This window comes from Lepisosteus oculatus, chromosome 18 (assembly GCF_040954835.1).
Source record: "Lepisosteus oculatus isolate fLepOcu1 chromosome 18, fLepOcu1.hap2, whole genome shotgun sequence".
NCBI lineage: Eukaryota > Metazoa > Chordata > Actinopteri > Semionotiformes > Lepisosteidae > Lepisosteus > Lepisosteus oculatus.
The window spans coordinates 23,216,159-23,235,047 of NC_090713.1; the positions used below are offsets into that span (position 1 = coordinate 23,216,159).

The 18,889-nt window shown below is 60.4% G+C and overlaps 2 protein-coding genes across 2 annotated transcripts; one reads left to right on the top strand and one right to left on the bottom strand.

Moving 5' to 3' along the window:
• The first annotated feature begins 1,050 nt into the window (after positions 1-1,050).
• Positions 1,051-14,402, top strand: rps6ka4 (ribosomal protein S6 kinase, polypeptide 4). The gene is made up of 17 exons (XM_069180608.1): positions 1,051-2,657; positions 3,703-3,774; positions 4,611-4,829; positions 5,040-5,155; positions 5,953-6,060; positions 6,711-6,791; positions 7,848-7,951; positions 8,043-8,193; positions 8,473-8,634; positions 9,113-9,238; positions 9,816-9,949; positions 11,124-11,217; positions 11,617-11,787; positions 11,912-12,103; positions 12,338-12,497; positions 12,903-13,066; positions 13,614-14,402. The coding sequence occupies exons 1-17, from the start codon at positions 2,570-2,572 to the stop codon at positions 13,815-13,817; spliced, it is 2,346 nt and encodes a 781-aa protein (XP_069036709.1). The 5' UTR covers positions 1,051-2,569; the 3' UTR covers positions 13,818-14,402.
• Positions 14,403-14,753: 351 nt separating this feature from the next.
• LOC138224147 (zinc finger protein with KRAB and SCAN domains 3-like) lies at positions 14,754-18,885 on the bottom strand. The gene is made up of 2 exons (XM_069180612.1): positions 17,822-18,885; positions 14,754-16,603 (listed from the first exon to the last, which is right to left on the bottom strand). The coding sequence occupies exons 1-2, from the start codon at positions 18,525-18,527 to the stop codon at positions 15,657-15,659; spliced, it is 1,653 nt and encodes a 550-aa protein (XP_069036713.1). The 5' UTR covers positions 18,528-18,885; the 3' UTR covers positions 14,754-15,656.
• Between the last annotated feature and the right edge of the window lie 4 nt (positions 18,886-18,889).

Sequence of the window (18,889 nt, forward strand, 5' to 3'; positions counted from 1 at the left end):
CACTGTCCAGTCTGGGTCACACTGTACCCCTACAGGCCAGAGCTCGCCGGCCCAGGTGACAGTCGCTGGTGTGAATAATGGGGCGTTTCTCCTCTCTGCTGGGCTGGTATTGTACATGCGGCCAGGCTCTGTGTGTTGTTCTGGGCGGGGGACAGGTGACTAGGCCGCACCCACAGGCCTGCACACACATGCCGGTAGGAGCCCAGGGCAGTGCCTGCTCTCTAACGAGCTCCATAACCACAGCGCAGTCCTATTGTCTTATTGTTTCCCATCGTTCGTACTCAGGGTGGGGTCAAATACATCAAAAGAGGGCGAGTGGCAGTCATGTGACAGAGAGGTTGCAGGTTCAAAACTCTGGGGGAACACAGCTAAGGTCCTTCACTTGAGTCGTACCACCTGTCCAGTCCCGGTCCTGGAGGGTCAGTGTGTCCAGAACAGGACTGTCCAGTCCTGGAGGGTCAGTGTGGTGTGTAGCAGAACAGGGCTGGCCAGTGCTGGAGGGTCAGTGTGTCTAAAACATGACTGTCCAGTCCTGGTTCTCAAGGGTCAGTGTGTCCATAACAGGGCTGTCCAGTCCTGGAGGGACAGTGTCTAGAACAGAGCTGTCCAGTCCCAGTCCTGGAGCGTCAGTGTGTCTAGAACAGGGCTGTCCAGTCCAGGTCCTGGAGGGTCCATGTGTCTACAACAGGACTGTCCGGTCCTGGCCCTAGATGACCAGTGTATCTAGAACAGGACTGTCCGGTCCTGGAGGGTCAGTGTGTCTAAAACAGGACTGTCCAGCCCTGGTCCTAGGTGACCAGTGTGTTTAGAAAACAGCTCGATATTGATTTAACGGGTCCGTTTAACAGCTTCCCAGACTTTCAGGTGCTGCTGCTTCGAAAAGACTTGTTGACTGTGTTCAACACCCAGACATCTGAATACCTCGGAAACAAAATGGAAAGGAAGCCGTCAGATAAATTCTTATAGCTGCAGTACTAACTGCCCGGACTAGATCTCGTCATTTTGTCTTAAAATTGGATTTCTCCCCTGAGCGGTACTTCAGGTGAGAAGGGCAACACTGTTTTGCTTAACAACAAAACATGATCCATCACTCTCTCTAGGCGAAATCCTTTTCGAAATTCAACCAGAGTTTCTTCTAGTCAGTGTCGGGCCGGTCTGAAAACACGACTCGCTTTCGGAGAGAAGCCGCATCAGGACCGCCGTTACACTCGGCCTGCTCGTCCGCCCGCCCGCGGTCGCGGCAGCGGACTGGCGTAGCGCCGCTCGGCCGGCGCAGCGCGTCCCTCCCACGGGCTGCGGGCCTCCTAGGTCCCGCCGGCGCCCGGGCGGAGGCGAGCGGGGCAGCCGGGACCGAGCCAGGCCGTTTTCGAGGAGAAAGGGGAATCGAAAGGGCCGGGATAGCAGGAGGGAGGGGACAGGGAGTCCTTCCACCCCGTTTCCCTCTCTCACTCTCCCCCCTCGGCAGCCCCGCCCGTCAACTTCAATTCAAACTCGTCGGCCCCCGTAGGGCCAAGTCTGCCAGGCACCGACACTGCCAGGAGAGGAGCCCGGCGACCCCGGTTCCCGAACCAGCTCGGCACCCCACTTTCCGACGCCGACCCCCCCGCCCCTTCCTGCCACCCGGGCCCGGTACCGCCGCGACCCCGCAGCCGGGCCGAGGAAGCGAGGCGGACCGATCCGACGTCTCCGCCCGTGTAACGCTCGTCAAACACGGGAAGAAACACGTTTATTTATTATATTTTATTTTTTTGTGGTGCATAAATCAGGACTCCGGCGGATATTTAAATGATTTTATTTTATTTTTTTCTGGGGAGGGGAGGAGGGAAAGACCGTGTCCTTCCGTGAAGCCGAAAACTTGTTACCCTTGAGGCGTCGCAGGGCGCAGATCGGGGAGGGGGGTGAACGATAATAATTAATAATTATTATGAATTGACATTAAAGGTAACGATTTGAAGAAAGTGAAACACACCGCGCCTCTTGTGACACCGGACCCGGAACTTTGTGTTTGCAGCACCGGCTCCACCGCGGCGCTAGCTGGTATCGGAGCACCATGTAGTTTTCTCCTCCTTTTTTTTTCTTAAAAAAAGAGGAAATTCGGCATTTGATCATAAAAAAATGGTTCCATTTGCTGCGGCTGAAGGCGATGCCTTGGGCCGGATATGCGCCCGAAATGAATGAAGAGTTAACACCGTACTCTCGGGGTTAGGGGGCGGGTGAGGAGGAGGTGGAGGAGAACGGTTTTTTTTTTTTAAGTGCTTTTTCGTGATTAACTCTTTTTTTATTTTCGGGGAAGAGGTGGCAACGCCGTTTTTTTTTTTGTGTGTGTGTTCAGTGAAATGTAGAGACGGCGGTACACCGGTGCCGTGGCGGGTGTTGTAGCCGAACCGGAACATTTTCATAACCCCCACCTGTCCGAGCGAGTTGCCTGGCTTATCAATCGCGATACACATTTTTTGGGGGCTCCCATTAAAACCGAGGTTTCTCAGTTCCGACCCACGGCTGATTGCTGAGACTGTATCGGCCCTGTATGCGGTAAATTCCCGGATACGCAGGCAGGAGCCGCGCCGCTATGTCCGGAGACAGCGCCGGCAGCGGAGCCGAGGACTCCGGGGAGGAGGGCAGGGAGGAGCACACGGTCAAACACCAGCTCACGAACGGTGAGTGTTGGGCTTTCTGCTGTCTGTTCGTGTGTTTCCAGGTGTGACAGTGCTGTCAGTCAGACTCCCAGTGCGCAGCAGTCTGATCCGCTCCAGGTGTGACAGTGCTGTCAGACTCCCAGTGCGCAGCAGTCTGATCCGCTCCAGGTGTGACAGTGCTGTCAGTCAGACTCCCAGTGCGCAGCAGTCTGATCCGCTCCAGGTGTGACAGTGCTGTCAGACTCCCAGTGTGCAGCAGTCTGATCCGCTCCAGGTGTGACAGTGCAGTCAGTCAGACTCCCAGTGCGCAGCAGTCTGATCCGCTCCAGGTATGACAGTGCTGTCAGACTCCCAGTGCGCAGCAGTCTGATCCGCTCCAGGTGTGACAGTGCTGTCAGACTCCCAGTGTGCAGCAGTCTGATCCGCTCCAGGTGTGACAGTGCTGTCAGACTCCCAGTGTGCAGCAGTCTGATCCGCTCCAGGTGTGACAGTGCTGTCAGACTCCCAGTGTGCAGCAGTCTGATCCTCTCCAGGTGTGACAGTGCTGTCAGTCAGACTCCCAGTGCGCAGCAGTCTGATCCGCTCCAGGTGTGACAGTGCTGTCAGACTCCCAGTGCGCAGCAGTCTGATCCGCTCCAGGTATGACAGTGCTGTCAGACTCCCAGTGCGCAGCAGTCTGATCCGCTCCAGGTGTGACAGTGCTGTCAGACTCCCAGTGTGCAGCAGTCTGATCCGCTCCAGGTATGACAGTGCTGTCAGTCAGACTCCCAGTGCGCAGCAGTCTGATCCGCTCCAGGTGTGACAGTGCTGTCAGTCAGACTCCCAGTGCGCAGCAGTCTGATCCGCTCCAGGTGTGACAGTGCTGTCAGTCAGACTCCCAGTGTGCAGCAGTCTGATCCGCTCCAGGTGTGACAGTGCTGTCAGACTCCCAGTGCGCAGCAGTCTGATCCGCTCCAGGTGTGACAGTGCTGTCAGTCAGACTTGCTGTGGGGCAGTTGAGCGTCTTGAAGGAGACAGGTGTGTGTCTGTGGACAGTAATGAGATTTATCCCTCTTCCTCCTCCTAGCTAATCTGACAGGGCACACGGAGAGAGTTGGGATGGAGAACTTTGAGCTGCTGAAGGTGCTGGGGACGGGAGGTAAGCAGACGGGCAAAGACGCACAATAACTCACAAACTTGCAATGACGCCCAATAACTCACAAACTAACAAAGACGCACAATAACTCGCTCACTGTACTCATTCTCCCTGTTACTGGCCCCTGACCCGGGGCAGTTACTGCCCCCCAGTGGTCACCTGCCCCGTGCCCTGTGTGCCCCCCGGCACTGGGCGGTTACTGCCCCCTGTGGTCACCTGCCCTGTGCCCTGTGTGCCCCCTGGTGGTCACCTGCCCTGTGCCCTGTGTGGTCCCCGGTGGTCACCTGCCCCGTGCCCTGTGTGCCCCCTGTGGTCACCTGCCCCGTGCCCTGTGTGCCCCTGGTGGTCACCTGCCCCGTGCCCTGTGTGCCCCCTGTGGTCACCTGCCCCGTGCCCTGTGTGCCCCCTGTGGTCACCTGCCCCGTGCCCTGTGTGCCCCCTGGTGGTCACCTGCCCCGTGCCCTGTGTGCCCCTGGTGGTCACCTGCCCCGTGCCCTGTGTGCCCCTGTGGTCACCTGCCCCGTGCCCTGTGTGCCCCCTGTGGTCACCTGCCCCGTGCCCTGTGTGCCCCTGGTGGTCACCTGCCCCGTGCCCTGTGTGCCCTGGTGGTCACCTGCCCCGTGCCCTGTGTGCCCCCTGGTGGTCACCTGCCCCGTGCCCTGTGTGGTCCCCGGTGGTCACCTGCCCCGTGCCCTGTGTGCCCCCTGTGGTCACCTGCCCCGTGCCCTGTGTGCCCCCTGTGGTCACCTGCCCCGTGCCCTGTGTGCCCCTGGTGGTCACCTGCCCTGTGCCCTGTGTGCCCCTGGTGGTCACCTGCCCTGTGCCCTGTGTGCCCACAGCCTACGGGAAGGTGTTCCTGGTGCGCAAGGCCAGCGGGCACGACGAGGGCAAGCTGTACGCCATGAAGGTGCTGAAGAAGGCGGCCATCGTGCAGAAGGCGAAGACGGCGGAGCACACGCGCACCGAGCGCCAGGTCCTGGAGCACATCCGCCAGTCGCCCTTCCTGGTCACGCTGCACTACGCCTTCCAGACCCACGCCAAGCTGCACCTCATCCTGGGTCAGGGCCTGCTCCGCCTGTCCTCTGCCTGTCCCCCCCTGCCTGTCCTCTACCTTTCCCCCCCCAACCTGTCCCCCCCAGCCTGTCCTCTACCCGTCCCCCCAGCCTGTCCTCTACCTGTCCCCCCCAGCCTGTGCCCCCTGCTTGTCCTCTGCCTATCCCCGTGTCCTCAGAGAGTGTGAGCTGACTGCTGTGTGTCTCCTGTGTCAGATTATGTCAGCGGGGGTGAGATGTTCACACACCTGTACCAGCGGGACCGCTTCAGTGAGGACGAGGTCGCCATCTACATCGGAGAGATCGTGCTGGCACTGGAGCACCTGCACAAGGTCCCTCTGCGTTCCTGTCTGACTGGGGGAGAGAGAGACCCAGTGTTCCTCCTGGACTGGAGTCACTGGGGGAGAGAGAGACCCAGTGTTCCTCCTGGACTGGGGTAACTGGGAGAGAGAGAGAGAGACCCAGTGTTTCTCCTGGACTGGAGTCACTGGGAGAGAGAGAGACCCAGTGTTCCTCCTGGACTGGGGTAACTGGGGGAGAGAGAGACCCAGTGTTCCTCCTGGACTGGAGTCACTGGGGGAGAGAGAGACCCAGTGTTCCTCCTGGACTGGAGTCACTGGGGGAGAGAGAGACCCAGTGTTCCTCCTGGACTGGAGTCACTGGGAGAGAGAGAGAGACCTAGTGTTCCTCCTGGACTGGAGTCACTGGGGGAGAGAGAGACCCAGTGTTCCTCCTGGACTGGAGTCACTGGGGGAGAGAGAGACCCAGTGTTTCTCCTGGACTGGGGTAACTGGGAGGGAGAGAGAGAGACCCAGTGTTTCTCCTGGACTGGGGTAACTGGGAGGGAGAGAGAGAGACCCAGTGTTTCTCCTGGACTGGGGTAACTGGGAGAGAGAGAGACCCAGTGTTTCTCCTGGACTGTGGTAACTGGGAGAGAGAGAGAGAGACCCAGTGTTTCTCCTGGACTGGGGTAACTGGGAGAGAGAGAGAGACCCAGTGTTTCTCCCGGACTGGGGTAACTGGGAGAGAGAGAGACCCAGTGTTCCTCCTGGACAGTTTAAACTCTGTCTGTGTCTTATCTGTGCATCCGATGCTGCTGTCTGACCAGGGCGCCTCTGTTTTCTCCCAGCTGGGAATCGTCTACCGGGATATCAAGCTGGAGAACATCCTGCTGGACAGCGAGGGCCACGTGGTGCTCACGGACTTCGGCCTGAGCAAAGAGTTCCTGGACGATGAGGTGATCAGAGCTGTGGACACTTGTCTTGGGCTTCTCCTGTAAGAAGGACATCAAACATAAACACACAAAGCAGAATTTAAAAATCACTTAGATCTCAAAAAATCGCATACAGGTGCTTAAAAACGTAGCAGCAGTCCATGAGAGATGAACGGGTTAATAAACTGAAGTGGGTACAGTACATTTAATTACCTCCATCGAGTAGTTTTATTGTATTATATCTGATAGTCCCCATGCTAGTCTTTGTTTGGATAATTGGAATATGTCAGTCCTGTCCAGCCTGCAGTGTCAGTGAGTCTGATTATAATCCCAGTGAAGAACTAATCCAGCTCCCAGTCCAGTCCAGCCTGCAGTGTGTCAGACTGCTCTGTCAGTGTCAGTGGAGTCTGATTATAATCCCAGTGAAGAACTAATCCAGCTCCCAGTCCAGCCAGTCCAGTCCAGCCTGCAGTGTCTCAGACTGCTCTGTCAGTGTCAGTGAGTCTGATTATAATCCCAGTGAAGAACTAATCCAGCTCCCAGTCCAGCCAGTCCAGTCCAGCCTGCAGTGTCTCAGACTGCTCTGTCAGTGAGTCTGATTATAATCCCAGTGAAGAACTCATCCAGCTCCCAGTCCAGCCTGCAGTGTGTCAGCCTGCTCTGTCTCCCTATAGAAAGAGCGGACCTACTCCTTCTGCGGCACCATCGAGTACATGGCTCCGGAGATCATCCGAGGCAAGTCTGGGCACGGCAAGGTGAGCCTCCTGGACTGACGGACCGACTCCCGGACTGACGGACCGACTCCCGGACTGACGGACCGACTCCCGGACTGACCGACCGACTCCCGGACCGACTCCCAGACCGACTCCCGGACCGACTCCCAGACCGACTCCCGGACTGACGGACCGACTCCCGGACTGACCGACCAACTCCCGGACCGACTCCCAGACCGACTCCCGGACTGACGGACCGACTCCCGGACCGACTCCCAGACCGACTCCCGGACCGACTCCCAGACCGACTCCCGGACCGACTCCCGGACTGACGGACCGACTCCCGGACTGACGGACCGACTCCCGGACCGACTCCCAGACCGACTCCCGGACCGACTCCCGGACTGACGGACCGACTCCCGGACCGACTCCCAGACCGACTCCCAGACCGACTCCCGGACCGACTCCCAGACCGACTCCCGGACTGACGGACCGACTCCCGGACCGACTCCCAGACCGACTCCCAGACCGACTCCCGGACTGACGGACCGACTCCCGGACCGACTCCCGGACTGACAGACCGACTCCCGGACCGACTCCCGGACCGACTCCCAGACCGACTCCCAGACCGACTCCCGGACTGACGGACCGACTCCCGGACCGACTCCCGGACTGACAGACCGACTCCCGGACCGACTCCCGGACTGACGGACCGACTCCCGGACCGACTCCCGGACCGACTCCCAGACCGACTCCCGGACCGACTCCCGGACCGACTCCCGGACTGACGGACCGACTCCCGGACTGACAGACCGACTCCCGGACCGACTCCCGGACTGACGGACCGACTCCCGGACCGACTCCCGGACCGACTCCCAGACCGACTCCCGGACTGACGGACCGACTCCCGGACCGACTCCCGGACTGACAGACCGACTCCCGGACCGACTCCCAGACCGACTCCCGGACCGACGGACTGACCGACTGACTCCCGGACGGACAGAATCCCAGAGTCCCGGCCGGACTGACTGAGCGCGGGGTCTCTGGGGATCGGGCAGTGGAGCCGAGGGCTGACGGGGTCCCCCTCTCTGTGCGCAGTCCGTGGACTGGTGGAGTCTGGGCATCCTGATGTTCGAGCTGCTGACCGGAGCCTCTCCCTTCACCCTGGAGGGCGAGAAGAACTCCCAGGCCGACGTGTCCAGGTGAGGGTACCCCGACTGCGCCCCAGGAGAGGGGGAGAGGAGTTGGGGTACATCCTGGGATCTGTCTGCTCAGTGTGGTGTCCCTGTCCAGGCGGATCCTGCGCTGTGACCCCCCGTTCCCCGCGGACATGAGCCCCCTGGCGAAGGACCTGCTGCGGAAGCTGCTGGTGAAGGACCCCCGCAGGAGGCTGGGCGCGGGGCCCCGCGGGGCCGACGACATCAAGAGTCACCCCTTCTTCAAGGTGCCCCCCACCTCTCCTTCCCTCGGGATCCCTGTCCTGCCCCCCCTCTAACCACCCCCTCTCTCTCCCCTCTAACCCCCCTCTCTCTCCTCTAACCCCTCTGTCTCTCTCTCCTCTAACCCCCCCCCCTCTCTCTCCCCTCTAACCCCCCTCTCTCTCCTCTAACCCCTCTGTCTCTCTCCCCTCTAACCCCCCTCTCTCTCTCTCTCCTCTAACCCCCCCCCTCTCTCTCCCCTCTAACCCCCCTCTCTCTCCTCTAACCCCTCTCTCTGTCCGCAGGGTCTGAACTGGGCAGATCTGGCAGCGAAGAAGATTCCGGCTCCTTTCCGTCCGGAGCTGCGCAGCGAGCTGGACGTCAGTAACTTTGCGGAGGAATTCACCAGCATGGACCCCACAGACTCCCCGGCCAGCACCCCCCCCAGCACTGACCGCCTCTTCCAGGTCCGAGCACGCCCCTGCCGCCCCCCTGAGAGCCCGCCCCCCTGAGAGCCCGCCCCCCTGAGAGCCCGCCCCCCTGAGGGACCAACCCCCCTGAGAGCCCACCCCCCTGAGAGCCCGCCCGCCCCCCTGAGGGACCAACCCCTCTGAGGGACCAACCTCCCTGAGAACCCGCCCGCCCCCCTGAGGGACCAACCCCCCTGAGGGACCAACCCCCCTGAGGGGCCCGCCCCCCTGAGGGACCAACCCCCCTGAGAGCCCGCCCCCCTGAGAGCCCGCCCCCCTGAGGGACCAACCCCCCTGAGAGCCCGCCCCCCTGAGGGACCAACCTCCCTGAGAGCCCGCCCCCCTGAGGGACCAACCCCTCTGAGAGCCCGCCCCTCTGAGAGCCCGCCTCCCTGAGAGCCCGCCCCGCTGACACTGTGTCCGCTGCTGTTCTGTGTGTCAGGAGGGTGACTCTGTGACTCTTGTCTCTGTCCAGGGCTACTCCTTCATCGCTCCTTCAATCCTCTTCAACCGCAACGCAGTGATGGGCGACTTCCTGGAGGCCCAGATGAGCCCAGATCGGCCTGGTTCTGCCAGCGTGGAGCGCAGTGCCATGCTCAAGGTACCAGCCCAGATACACGCTGAGCTCAGGACCGGCTGCATGTCCCACCCCCCTCCCCTCCCCTCTCCCCTCTACCCTCTCCCCTCTACCCTCTCTCTCCCCTCTCCCCTCTCTCCCCTGTCTCCCCTCCCCCCTCTCGTCTCTCCTCTCTCCCCTCTCCTCTCTCTCCCCTCTCTCCCCTCTCCCCTCTCCCCCCTCTCCCCTCTCTCTCCCCTCTCCACCCTCTCCTCTCTCTCCCCTCTCTCTCCTCTCTCCCCCCTCTCCCCTCTCTCCTCTCTCTCCCCTCTCTCTCCCCTCTCGTCTCTCCTCTCCCCTCTCCACCCTCTCCTCTCTCTCCCCTCCCCTTTCTCTCTCCCCTCTCCCCTCTCCCCTCTCCCCTCTCCCCTCTCCCCTCTCTCCTCTCTCTCTCCCCTCTCCCCTCCCTTCTCTCCCCTCTCCTCTCCCCTCTCCCCTCTCCCCTCTCCCCTCTCTCTCCTCTCTCTCCCCTCTCTCCCCTGTCTCTCTCCTCTCCCCTCTCCTGTGTCAGTGTGGCCAGAGCAGTTCAGACTGTCCCCACAGCTGCGCCCTGTCTCTGCAGGACTCCCAGTTCTTCCAGCAGTATGACCTGTGCCTGCAGGAGCCGCCCCTGGGGGAGGGCAGTTTCTCCGTGTGCCGCCGGTGTCGGCACCGGCAGACGGGCCAGGAGTTCGCCGTGAAGATCGTCAGCCGCAGGTGTGTTTCCACCGGGGGCACCTGGCTCGAACCCGTGACTCACAGTTCGGCACGGTCACGGGCAGCCCAGGCAGACTGGACCAGTGATCTCTGGACTGTAGGGGTACAGGGTGACCCAGACTGGACTGTAGGGGTACAGTGTGACCCAGACTGGACCAGTGATCTCTGGACTGTAGGGGTACAGTGTGACCCAGACTGGACTGTAGGGGTACAGTGTGACCCAGACTGGACTGTGATCTCTGGACTGTAGGGGTACAGTGTGACCCAGACTGGACTGTAGGGGTACAGTGTGACCCAGACTGGACCAGTGATCTCTGGACTGTAGGGGTACAGTGTGACCCAGACTGGACTGTAGGGGTACAGGGTGACCCAGGCTGGACTGGTGATCTCTGGACTGTAGGATTACAGTGTGACCCAGACTGGACTGTAGGGGTACAGTGTGACCCAGACTGGACAGTGATCTCTGGACTGGAGGGGTACAGGGTGACCCAGACTGGACTGTAGGGGTACAGTGTGACCCAGACTGGACTGTAGGGGTACAGTGTGACCCAGACTGGACTGTAGGGGTACAGGGTGACCCAGGCTGGACTGGTGATCTCTGGACTGTAGGGGTACAGTGTGACCCAGACTGGACTGTAGGGGTACAGTGTGACCCAGACTGGACAGTGATCTCTGGACTGGAGGGGTACAGGGTGACCCAGACTGGACTGTAGGGGTACAGTGTGACCCATACTGGACCAGTGATCTCTGGACTGTAGGGGTACAAGGTGACCCAGACTGGACTGTAGGGGTACAAGGTGACCCAGACTGGACCAGTGATCTCTGGACTGTAGGAGTACAGTGTGACCCAGACTGGACAGTAGGGGTACAGTGTGACCCAGACTGGACTGTAGGGGTACAGTGTGACCCAGACTGGACCAGTGATCTCTGGACTGTAGGGGTACAGTGTGTCCCAGACTGGACCAGTGATCTCTGGACTGTAGGGGTACAGTGTGACCCAGACTGGACCAGTGATCTCTGGACTGTAGGGGTACAAGGTGACCCAGACTGGACTGTAGGGGTACAGGGTGACCCAGACTGGACTGTAGGGGTACAGGGTGACCCAGACTGGACTGACGGTTCACACACATGAAGCTGTCATGCTGAGATGCTGTCACTGTGTCTGTGTTGTCAGGATGGAGGTGAACACACAGAGGGAGGTGACGGCTCTGCGGCAGTGTGATGGTCACCCCAACATTGTGAAACTGCACGAGGTCTTCCAGGACCAGGTACAGACAGACAGGCTGCGACAGAGAGAGAGAGACAGACAGGCTGAGGGAGAGACAGATGGACACACAGATAGGCAGACAGACAGACAGACTGCGACAGAGAGAGAGGGTGCTAGAGAGATAGACAGACAGGCTGAGGGAGAGACAGATGGACACACAGACAGACAGACAGGCTGAGGGAGAGACAGGTGGACACACAGATAGGCAGACGGATAGACAGACTGCGACAGAGAGAGAGAGACAGGCTGCTAGAGAGATAGACAGACAGGCTGAGGGAGAGACAGCTGGACACGCAGACAGACGGGCTGCTGGAGAGACACACACACACAAACACACACACACACACACACACACACACACACACACACGGGCTCTGCGCTGAGTCTGGCCCTCTCTCAGTACCACATGTACCTGGTGCTGGAGCTGCTGGAGGGCGGGGAGCTGCTGGAGAGGATCAAGAGGAAGAAGCTCTTTGCTGAGGGGGAGGCCAGCCTGCTGATGAAGAGCCTGGTGTCGGCCGTCAGCTTCATGCACGACGTGGGGGTGGTGCACCGCGACCTCAAACCTGAGGTACTGTCGCTCTGTACCCCAATACTGCAATGCGACACTGGGTCAATGCGAGTCTGGCGCTGACGTACGCTGACAGTGGTGGGGGTGTGGAGCAGCTGATGGTCACTCTGTCTGCGCTGTGCAGAACCTGCTGTTCGCGGACGAGGGCGAGGACGCGGCGCTCAAGGTGATCGATTTCGGCTTCGCGCGGCTGTGCCCTGCTGGCAGCATGCCCCTGCAGACGCCCTGCTTCACCCTGCAGTACGCCGCGCCAGAGCTGTTCCACAGCGCCGGATACGACCAGGCCTGCGACCTCTGGAGTCTCGGCGTCATCCTGGTACCCTCTCCGCGCCTCTCTATCTCCCTACCTCTCTCTCTGTGACTGTCTCTCTCTCTCGCTCACTGCCTGTCTGTCTCTCTCACTACCTGTCTCTCTCTGTGTCTTGTCTCTCTCTCACTGCCTGTCTGTCTTCCACTGTCTCTCTCTGTGTCTCTCACAGCCTGTCTGTCTCTCAGTGTCTCTCTCTCTCTCTGTGCCTGTCCCTACCCTGTCTGTGTCTCTCTGTTCCAGTACACGATGCTGTCAGGCCAGGTTCCCTTCCAGAGTGGGCAGAAGGGGATGACGTCATCGCACGCCGCCGACATCATGCGCAAGATCAAAGAGGGAGACTTCTCATTGGAGGGAGAGGCCTGGAGGGGCGTGTCCGAGGAAGCCAAAGACCTGGTGAGAGGTATGACGTCCCTGGCCACGTCCCCACAGTTCACCTCACAGCCCCCTTAGCCCTGGGGTCTGCACCCCAGGGGTGTCTGAGTGTTACCCCAGTGTCCTGGCCAAATTCCCCCCCTGGGTTTTACCCATCATGGCCTCCTAATAACCCCCATCTCTGAACTGGCTCCATCACTCTGCTCTCCTCCCCACTAAGAGCTGGTTTGTGGGGAGCGGACTGGCGCATCATCCAGGTGGGGGTACACACTGGTGGGGGTGGAGGGGTTCCCCAGTATCTGGAAAGAGCTCTGAGTGGAGTGTCCAGCTCTATAAGTGTAAGGATTACTATTATTACTGTGACAATCACTGTTACTGTTCCTATCGCGGTTATGATGACTGTAACTGTAAGTGTTGGCCTCTCTCCCCACAGGCCTGCTGACGGTGGACCCCGCCAAGCGCCTCAAGATGTCCGTCCTGCGGGAGAACGAGTGGCTGCAGAATGGGGGTGCGCTGTCCTCCACCCCCTTGAGGACCCCTGATGTGCTGGAGTCCTGTGGACCCACTGTGAGGACCTATGTCAACGCTACGTACAAGGTGAGAGAGAGAGACAGGAGAGAGGAGACAGGGGGCTCACACTGTATTATTAGTATTACTGAGAGACAGGCTCACTGTCTGTTCCTCAGGCTGGGACAGGAGATCACACACTGTATTATTATTATTGAGAGACAGGCTCACTGTCTGTTCCTCAGGCTGGGACAGGAGATCACACACTGTATTATTATTATTGAGAGACAGGCTCACTGTCTGTTCCTCAGGCTGGGACAGGAGATCACACTGTATTATTATTATTGAGAGACAGGCTCACTGTCTGTTCCTCAGGCTGGGACAGGAGGTCACACACTGTATTATTATTATTGAGAGACAGGCTCACTGTCTGTTCCTCAGGCTGGGACAGGAGATCACACACTGGATTATTATTATTGAGAGACAGGCTCACTGTCTGTTCCTCAGGCTCGGACAGGAGGTCACACACTATATTATTATTATTGAGAGGCAGGCTCACTGACTGCCCAGGCCGTGGCAGGTGTGGGAATTCTGGGAATGGACGAGCTGTTGCAGTTGTCTGCGTCTGTCCCTGCAGGCCTTCAACAGAGGCAAGCGTGAGGGCTTCTTCCTCAAGAGCGTGGACAACGCGCCCCTGGCCAAGCGCAGGAAGATGAAGATGACCAGCACGGGCGTGGAGACGCGGAGGAGCTCCTCCTCTTCCTCTTCCTCCTCCTCCTCCTCTTCGTCCTCCCACCCGCGCGCCCCCCCCCCTCCTGGCAGCACCACGCCCGAGTCCTAGAGCACAGCTGTCCGATCCACTCCGGGGGCTGCCAGCCGCGGGAGACTTCGGCTCGGCTCATCGAGTCCACCTGTGCGCTGGGAGCCTGTCCACACTGTACATCCTGGAGTGGATCCGCCTGCTGTGGTCTGGCGCGGCTCGAGCTGCCTCTGCGCCCGGGAATCACGAATTCAGCTTTAAGGTGGGCCGTGCTGCTGGGTCGCTGGAGTCCGTGTTGACGAGCGGCGTACTCATTCTCCTGCAGTCAGTGCTAAGTCTTCTCATGACGAATGTAAAGCTCCGTTTTTTACTTGTTGTCGTTGCTGTAATTTTACCCGTTTGTGAATTTTTTAAGACAGGTTTTGTAACCATGGAGACCAGGAGGTGCCCCCCTTTCGGCCCTTGGCCCCGGGGGGGGTGTGTGGGGGGGCTGTGTCCCAGGGGATTCGCTGGCAAGAAGAAGCTCTTTTCTTTTTTTCACGTCAGGAATTTGTAATACGAGAACTTTAATATATCATATTGTTTTAGCCCAATGGTATTACTGTGCTTTTTAACCAGAATGTTTTGGAAGTTTTATTTAAAAAAATAATAAAAATAATGATTGTAGGTGAGCTTCAGTGGTTCCTGGGACTTGAGCCCGTGACCCCTGACCCCTGAACCCCACCGCTGCGTTGAGTAATCTCTTTGCTCAATTAAATAAAAACGGGCTTGAGGGCAGCCTGGGAAGACTGTGATAGAGCACCACCTACTGGACAAGAGAGGTGCTGCTCTCTGGTGGGTGTGGGGAGGCTAAGAAGAGTCCTGTGGGCCCCTGTCCAGGTCACGCATGGCCAGTGAGGGGTCCGGCAGCGGTACACGGACAGCCCGGACAAAGTCACCCCATCACACTCGCCAACACACACAGCTCGCGCACACACCTCACCGGAGATCACAGAGCAGGACAGAGAAACACTGGGAACCAACTTGACCGCTGTTTATTTCAATCCATCCAACGTCGTCACGGCACCCACAGACTGACCCGTCTGTCCAGCACACGAGCGACAGGCGACAGCAGCTGCACGCGGACCCCCCCACCCCCCCCCTGCAGTGCTGCCCCTGAGGCCACAGCTAGGGGCAGAGCTGAAGGCTCCTCATGCCCTGATCCCGTTCTCAGCTCTAGAAGATTTTAAAAGTCTCTGATCCTGTTCTCGGGTCTAGAGGAAGATGTAAACGTCTCTGATCCTGTTCTCGGGTCTAGAGGAAGATGTAAAAGTCTCTGATCCTGTTCTCAGACTTAGAGGTTGCTGCTCTGTGCAGGTGAGGGGCCCAGGCCTTTCTACATGAATCATGAGCCCACACTGGCCCAGCACACTGGGAGACAGGATTTCACACTGGAAGGGAGAAACAGGTCCACTAACGAGTCGCCTTTCCTTTCACTGAAAAATTTCACCCCGATCACTGCGCCCAGGACCAATCAATCACAGCGACCAGCTGGCCACACTCCGAGCGAAGCAGCTGATCGGTGCCATTGATCCAGACCCAGAGCGGGACGGGGACGGGGATGAGGACTGACAGCCACCAGGCACAGGGTGACTTCACTACAAATAACTACAAGTAAAACTGCACAGATTAAAATAATAATAATTCTTCTTCTAATAATAATTAGTAATAAAGATTAAAAAAATGAAATGCATCACCCTGCTCTAAAAAGACCACCGCGCGGTCATGCTGTGCACAGTGCCGACACATCATACTGCAACAGAGCGAGAGAGGGGGCCCCGACGTCACCTCAGTCCGCTGGGTCTCCTGGGGCCCCTGGGGGGTCACGGCCGGCCCTCCGGAACAAGCACCCCGACTTCCGCCCCACCCCGCCCCGCCCGGTCACGTCCGCGCGTCCTCGTCCGCGGCGGCGGACCACAGGTCGAAGGCGCCGGCGGGGAGGGCGAGCAGGGGCAGGGCGGCGCCGAAGGGCCCCGCCAGCGCGTCGGGGGCCCCCAGGCCGGCCTCCTGGCCGTGCGTGCGCAGGTGCTTGCGTAGGGCGGCGGGCTCCTTGAAGCTCTTGCCGCAGCGCGGGCAGCGGCAGGGCCGCTCGCCGGTGTGGATGCGCTGGTGGTGCTTGAGGTGCTGCAGGCGGCTCAGGCTCTTGCCGCACACGGCGCACTGGTAGGGCTTCTCGCCCGTGTGCGTGCGCCGGTGCTTGCGCAGCCCGTCCAGGTGCCGGAAGCTGGTGCCGCACTCGGCGCACTGGTAGGGCTTCTCGCCCGTGTGGATGCGCTGGTGGGTCTTGAGCGCGCCCGACTCGCGGAAGCGCCGGCCGCAGTCGGGGCAGGGGTAGGGCTTCTCGCCCGTGTGGATGCGGATGTGCTTCTTCAGGCTGGAGATCAGCCGGAACGTCTTCCCGCACTCCAGGCACAGGTGGGGCCGGCCCGCCCCCTCCTCCGCCGGCGCCGGCTCCGGGGCGGGCCTGGGGGAGGGGCCGGGACCAGAGCCGGCGGCCTGCTTGGACGGGGGGCTCCCGCCGGCCTCCGCCGAGGGGGCGCCCCCGGCCAGCTGGGCGCCCCGGGGGGCCCCGTCCCCCTCGGAGTCCCCTTCCTCTTTGGGGTGCCTCTCCGGGGGCCGTGCCCGGGGGGGGCCGCGGGGTGCGCGCGAGGGGCGCTCCTCCTCCACCACGTGGATGTAGCCCAGGTCGCCCACGTTGCGCGCCGCCAACCCGCTGCCCGGCGCCACCTGCTCCTCTTTGATCTCGAACCGGGGTGCGGCCCGCTGGCTCTCCTGGTCAGCTGCCCCCTCCTCTTCCTCCTCTTCCTTGCCCTCCTTCTCGCACTCGCCTGCAACACACAGAGGAAGAAGAGGCTCAGGCTGCCGGCACTGCAAGGAAAACTGGGGGCGCCCTGGACTTCGGGGCGCTATGAGAGGAGTGAACACACTGCTCGAGCACCGGTCACTCAATTCTTCTCCTATAGTGCTGTTCAGACAGACCGTCCAGTGAGACAGCAAGACGGTGCGCAGGGAGAGAGAGAGATGAAGGGTTAAGGGCGAAGTTGGATGCGGTCGGGGGGGAACCTGGAGCGGATCAGACTGCTGCACACTGGGAGTCTGACAGCACTGTCACACCTGGAGAGGATCAGACTGCTGCGCACTGGGAGTCTGACTGACAGCACTGTCACACCTGGAGCGGATCAGACTGCTGCGCACTGGGAGTCTGACAGCACTGTCACACCTGGAGCAGATCAGACTGCTGCACACTGGGAGTCTGACTGACAGCACTGTCACACCTGGAGCGGATCAGACTGCTGCACACTGGGAGTCTGACTGACAGCACTGTCACACCTGGAGCGGATCAGACTGCTGCACACTGGGAGTCTGACAGCACTGTCACACCTGGAGCGGATCAGACTGCTGCACACTGGGAGTCTGACTGACAGCACTGTCACACCTGGAGCGGATCAGACTGCTGCACACTGGGAGTCTGACTGACAGCACTGTCACACCTGGAGCGGATCAGACTGCTGCGCACTGGGAGTCTGACTGACAGCCCTGTCACACCTGGAGCGGATCAGACTGCTGCGCACTGGGAGTCTGACTGACAGCACTGTCACACCTGGAGCGGATCAGACTGCTGCGCACTGGGAGTCTGACAGCACTGTCACACCTGGAGCGGATCAGACTGCTGCACACTGGGAGTCTGACTGACAGCACTGTCACACCTGGAGCGGATCAGACTGCTGCACACTGGGAGTCTGACTGACAGCACTGTCACACCTGGAGCGGATCAGACTGCTGCGCACTGGGAGTCTGACAGCACTGTCACACCTGGAGCGGATCAGACTGCTGCGCACTGGGAGTCTGACAGCACTGTCACACCTGGAGCGGATCAGACTGCTGCACACTGGGAGTCTGACAGCACTGTCACACCTGGAGCGGATCAGACTGCTGCGCACTGGGAGTCTGACTGACAGCACTGTCACACCTGGAGCGGATCAGACTGCTGCACACTGGGAGTCTGACTGACAGCACTGTCACACCTGGAGCGGATCAGACTGTACCTTGCATGGACATGTCAGACCAGGGGCTCTGCATCGGCGTGTGATTGGCGAAGCCGTCCAGCAGGTCGTGGTTGGTCACTGTGCCGTCCGGCTGGATGGAGAGGCGGCACTCCTTCAGCTCGTCGCCGGAGCCGAACTCGGGCAGCTGGGCCCCCAGGGCGCCGTCCAGGTCGGAAGCGCAGCCGGGCAGCGCGGCTGAGAGGCCGGCCGGACTGGGCCCGGCGTCCCGCTCGCCGAAGAAGCGGCTGCAGTCCTCCCCCGCCCCGCCGCTGGGCTCCAGGGCCGGCTGCTCCGGGCCGGGCCCGGGGAAGGGCAGCTGGTCGATGAACCTCTGGGCGCTACTGACGCACTCCCGCAGCGCCTTGAGCTCGGCCTCCGACACCTCCAGCCGCACCCGCAGGCTCTCGTTCTCCCGGTCCCTGCTGGCCGCCTCCAGCTGCGCCTGGGCCAGCCTGTCGCCCACCACCCGCGCCACCTCGCCCAGCAGCGTGTCCACGGCGGCGGCCAGCGTGCTGTGGATGGTGGGGGCGAGGCGCTCCTTCAGGTAGGGCAGGGCGAGACCGCTGTCGCCGCCGGCTTTCGTGTCCTCGGCGCGGTCGCCCCTGAGCCCGGAGCCCAGGCTGGGCTTCCTCCTGCCGGCGCCGAAGGCCCCGGCGCCGCTCCCCCCCGGCGCCCCCAGCACCCAGCCCAGCCGCCTGGCGCTCATGGTACTCCGGGCGTCAGCTGGTGCCCAACCCCGCGGCCTGCTCGGGCTCGGAGAAAACAGCTCCGCCACCTTCCAGACGCCAAGCGCGACCCGGTCCGGACGTGTCGCCTCCGGAGGCTCTGCAGAATTCGGGCCGTCTTCCACGGAACAGAACTGCGGTCCGCCCCACTCGGACTATTTAATAAGTCAAGTTATTTGGTTTTTTTTAACATAGCAACGCTTTCCCTTTTTAAAAAAAAAGTGAACAACAAAGTCCCGTTAGATGCTCTCTCGCAGTCTTCCGGACATAAACAAGTATTGGGAAAGATGGGACACTCTTACCCTCACTTCTAATTGGCAGCCTTGCGTCGCGTCCCTATGAC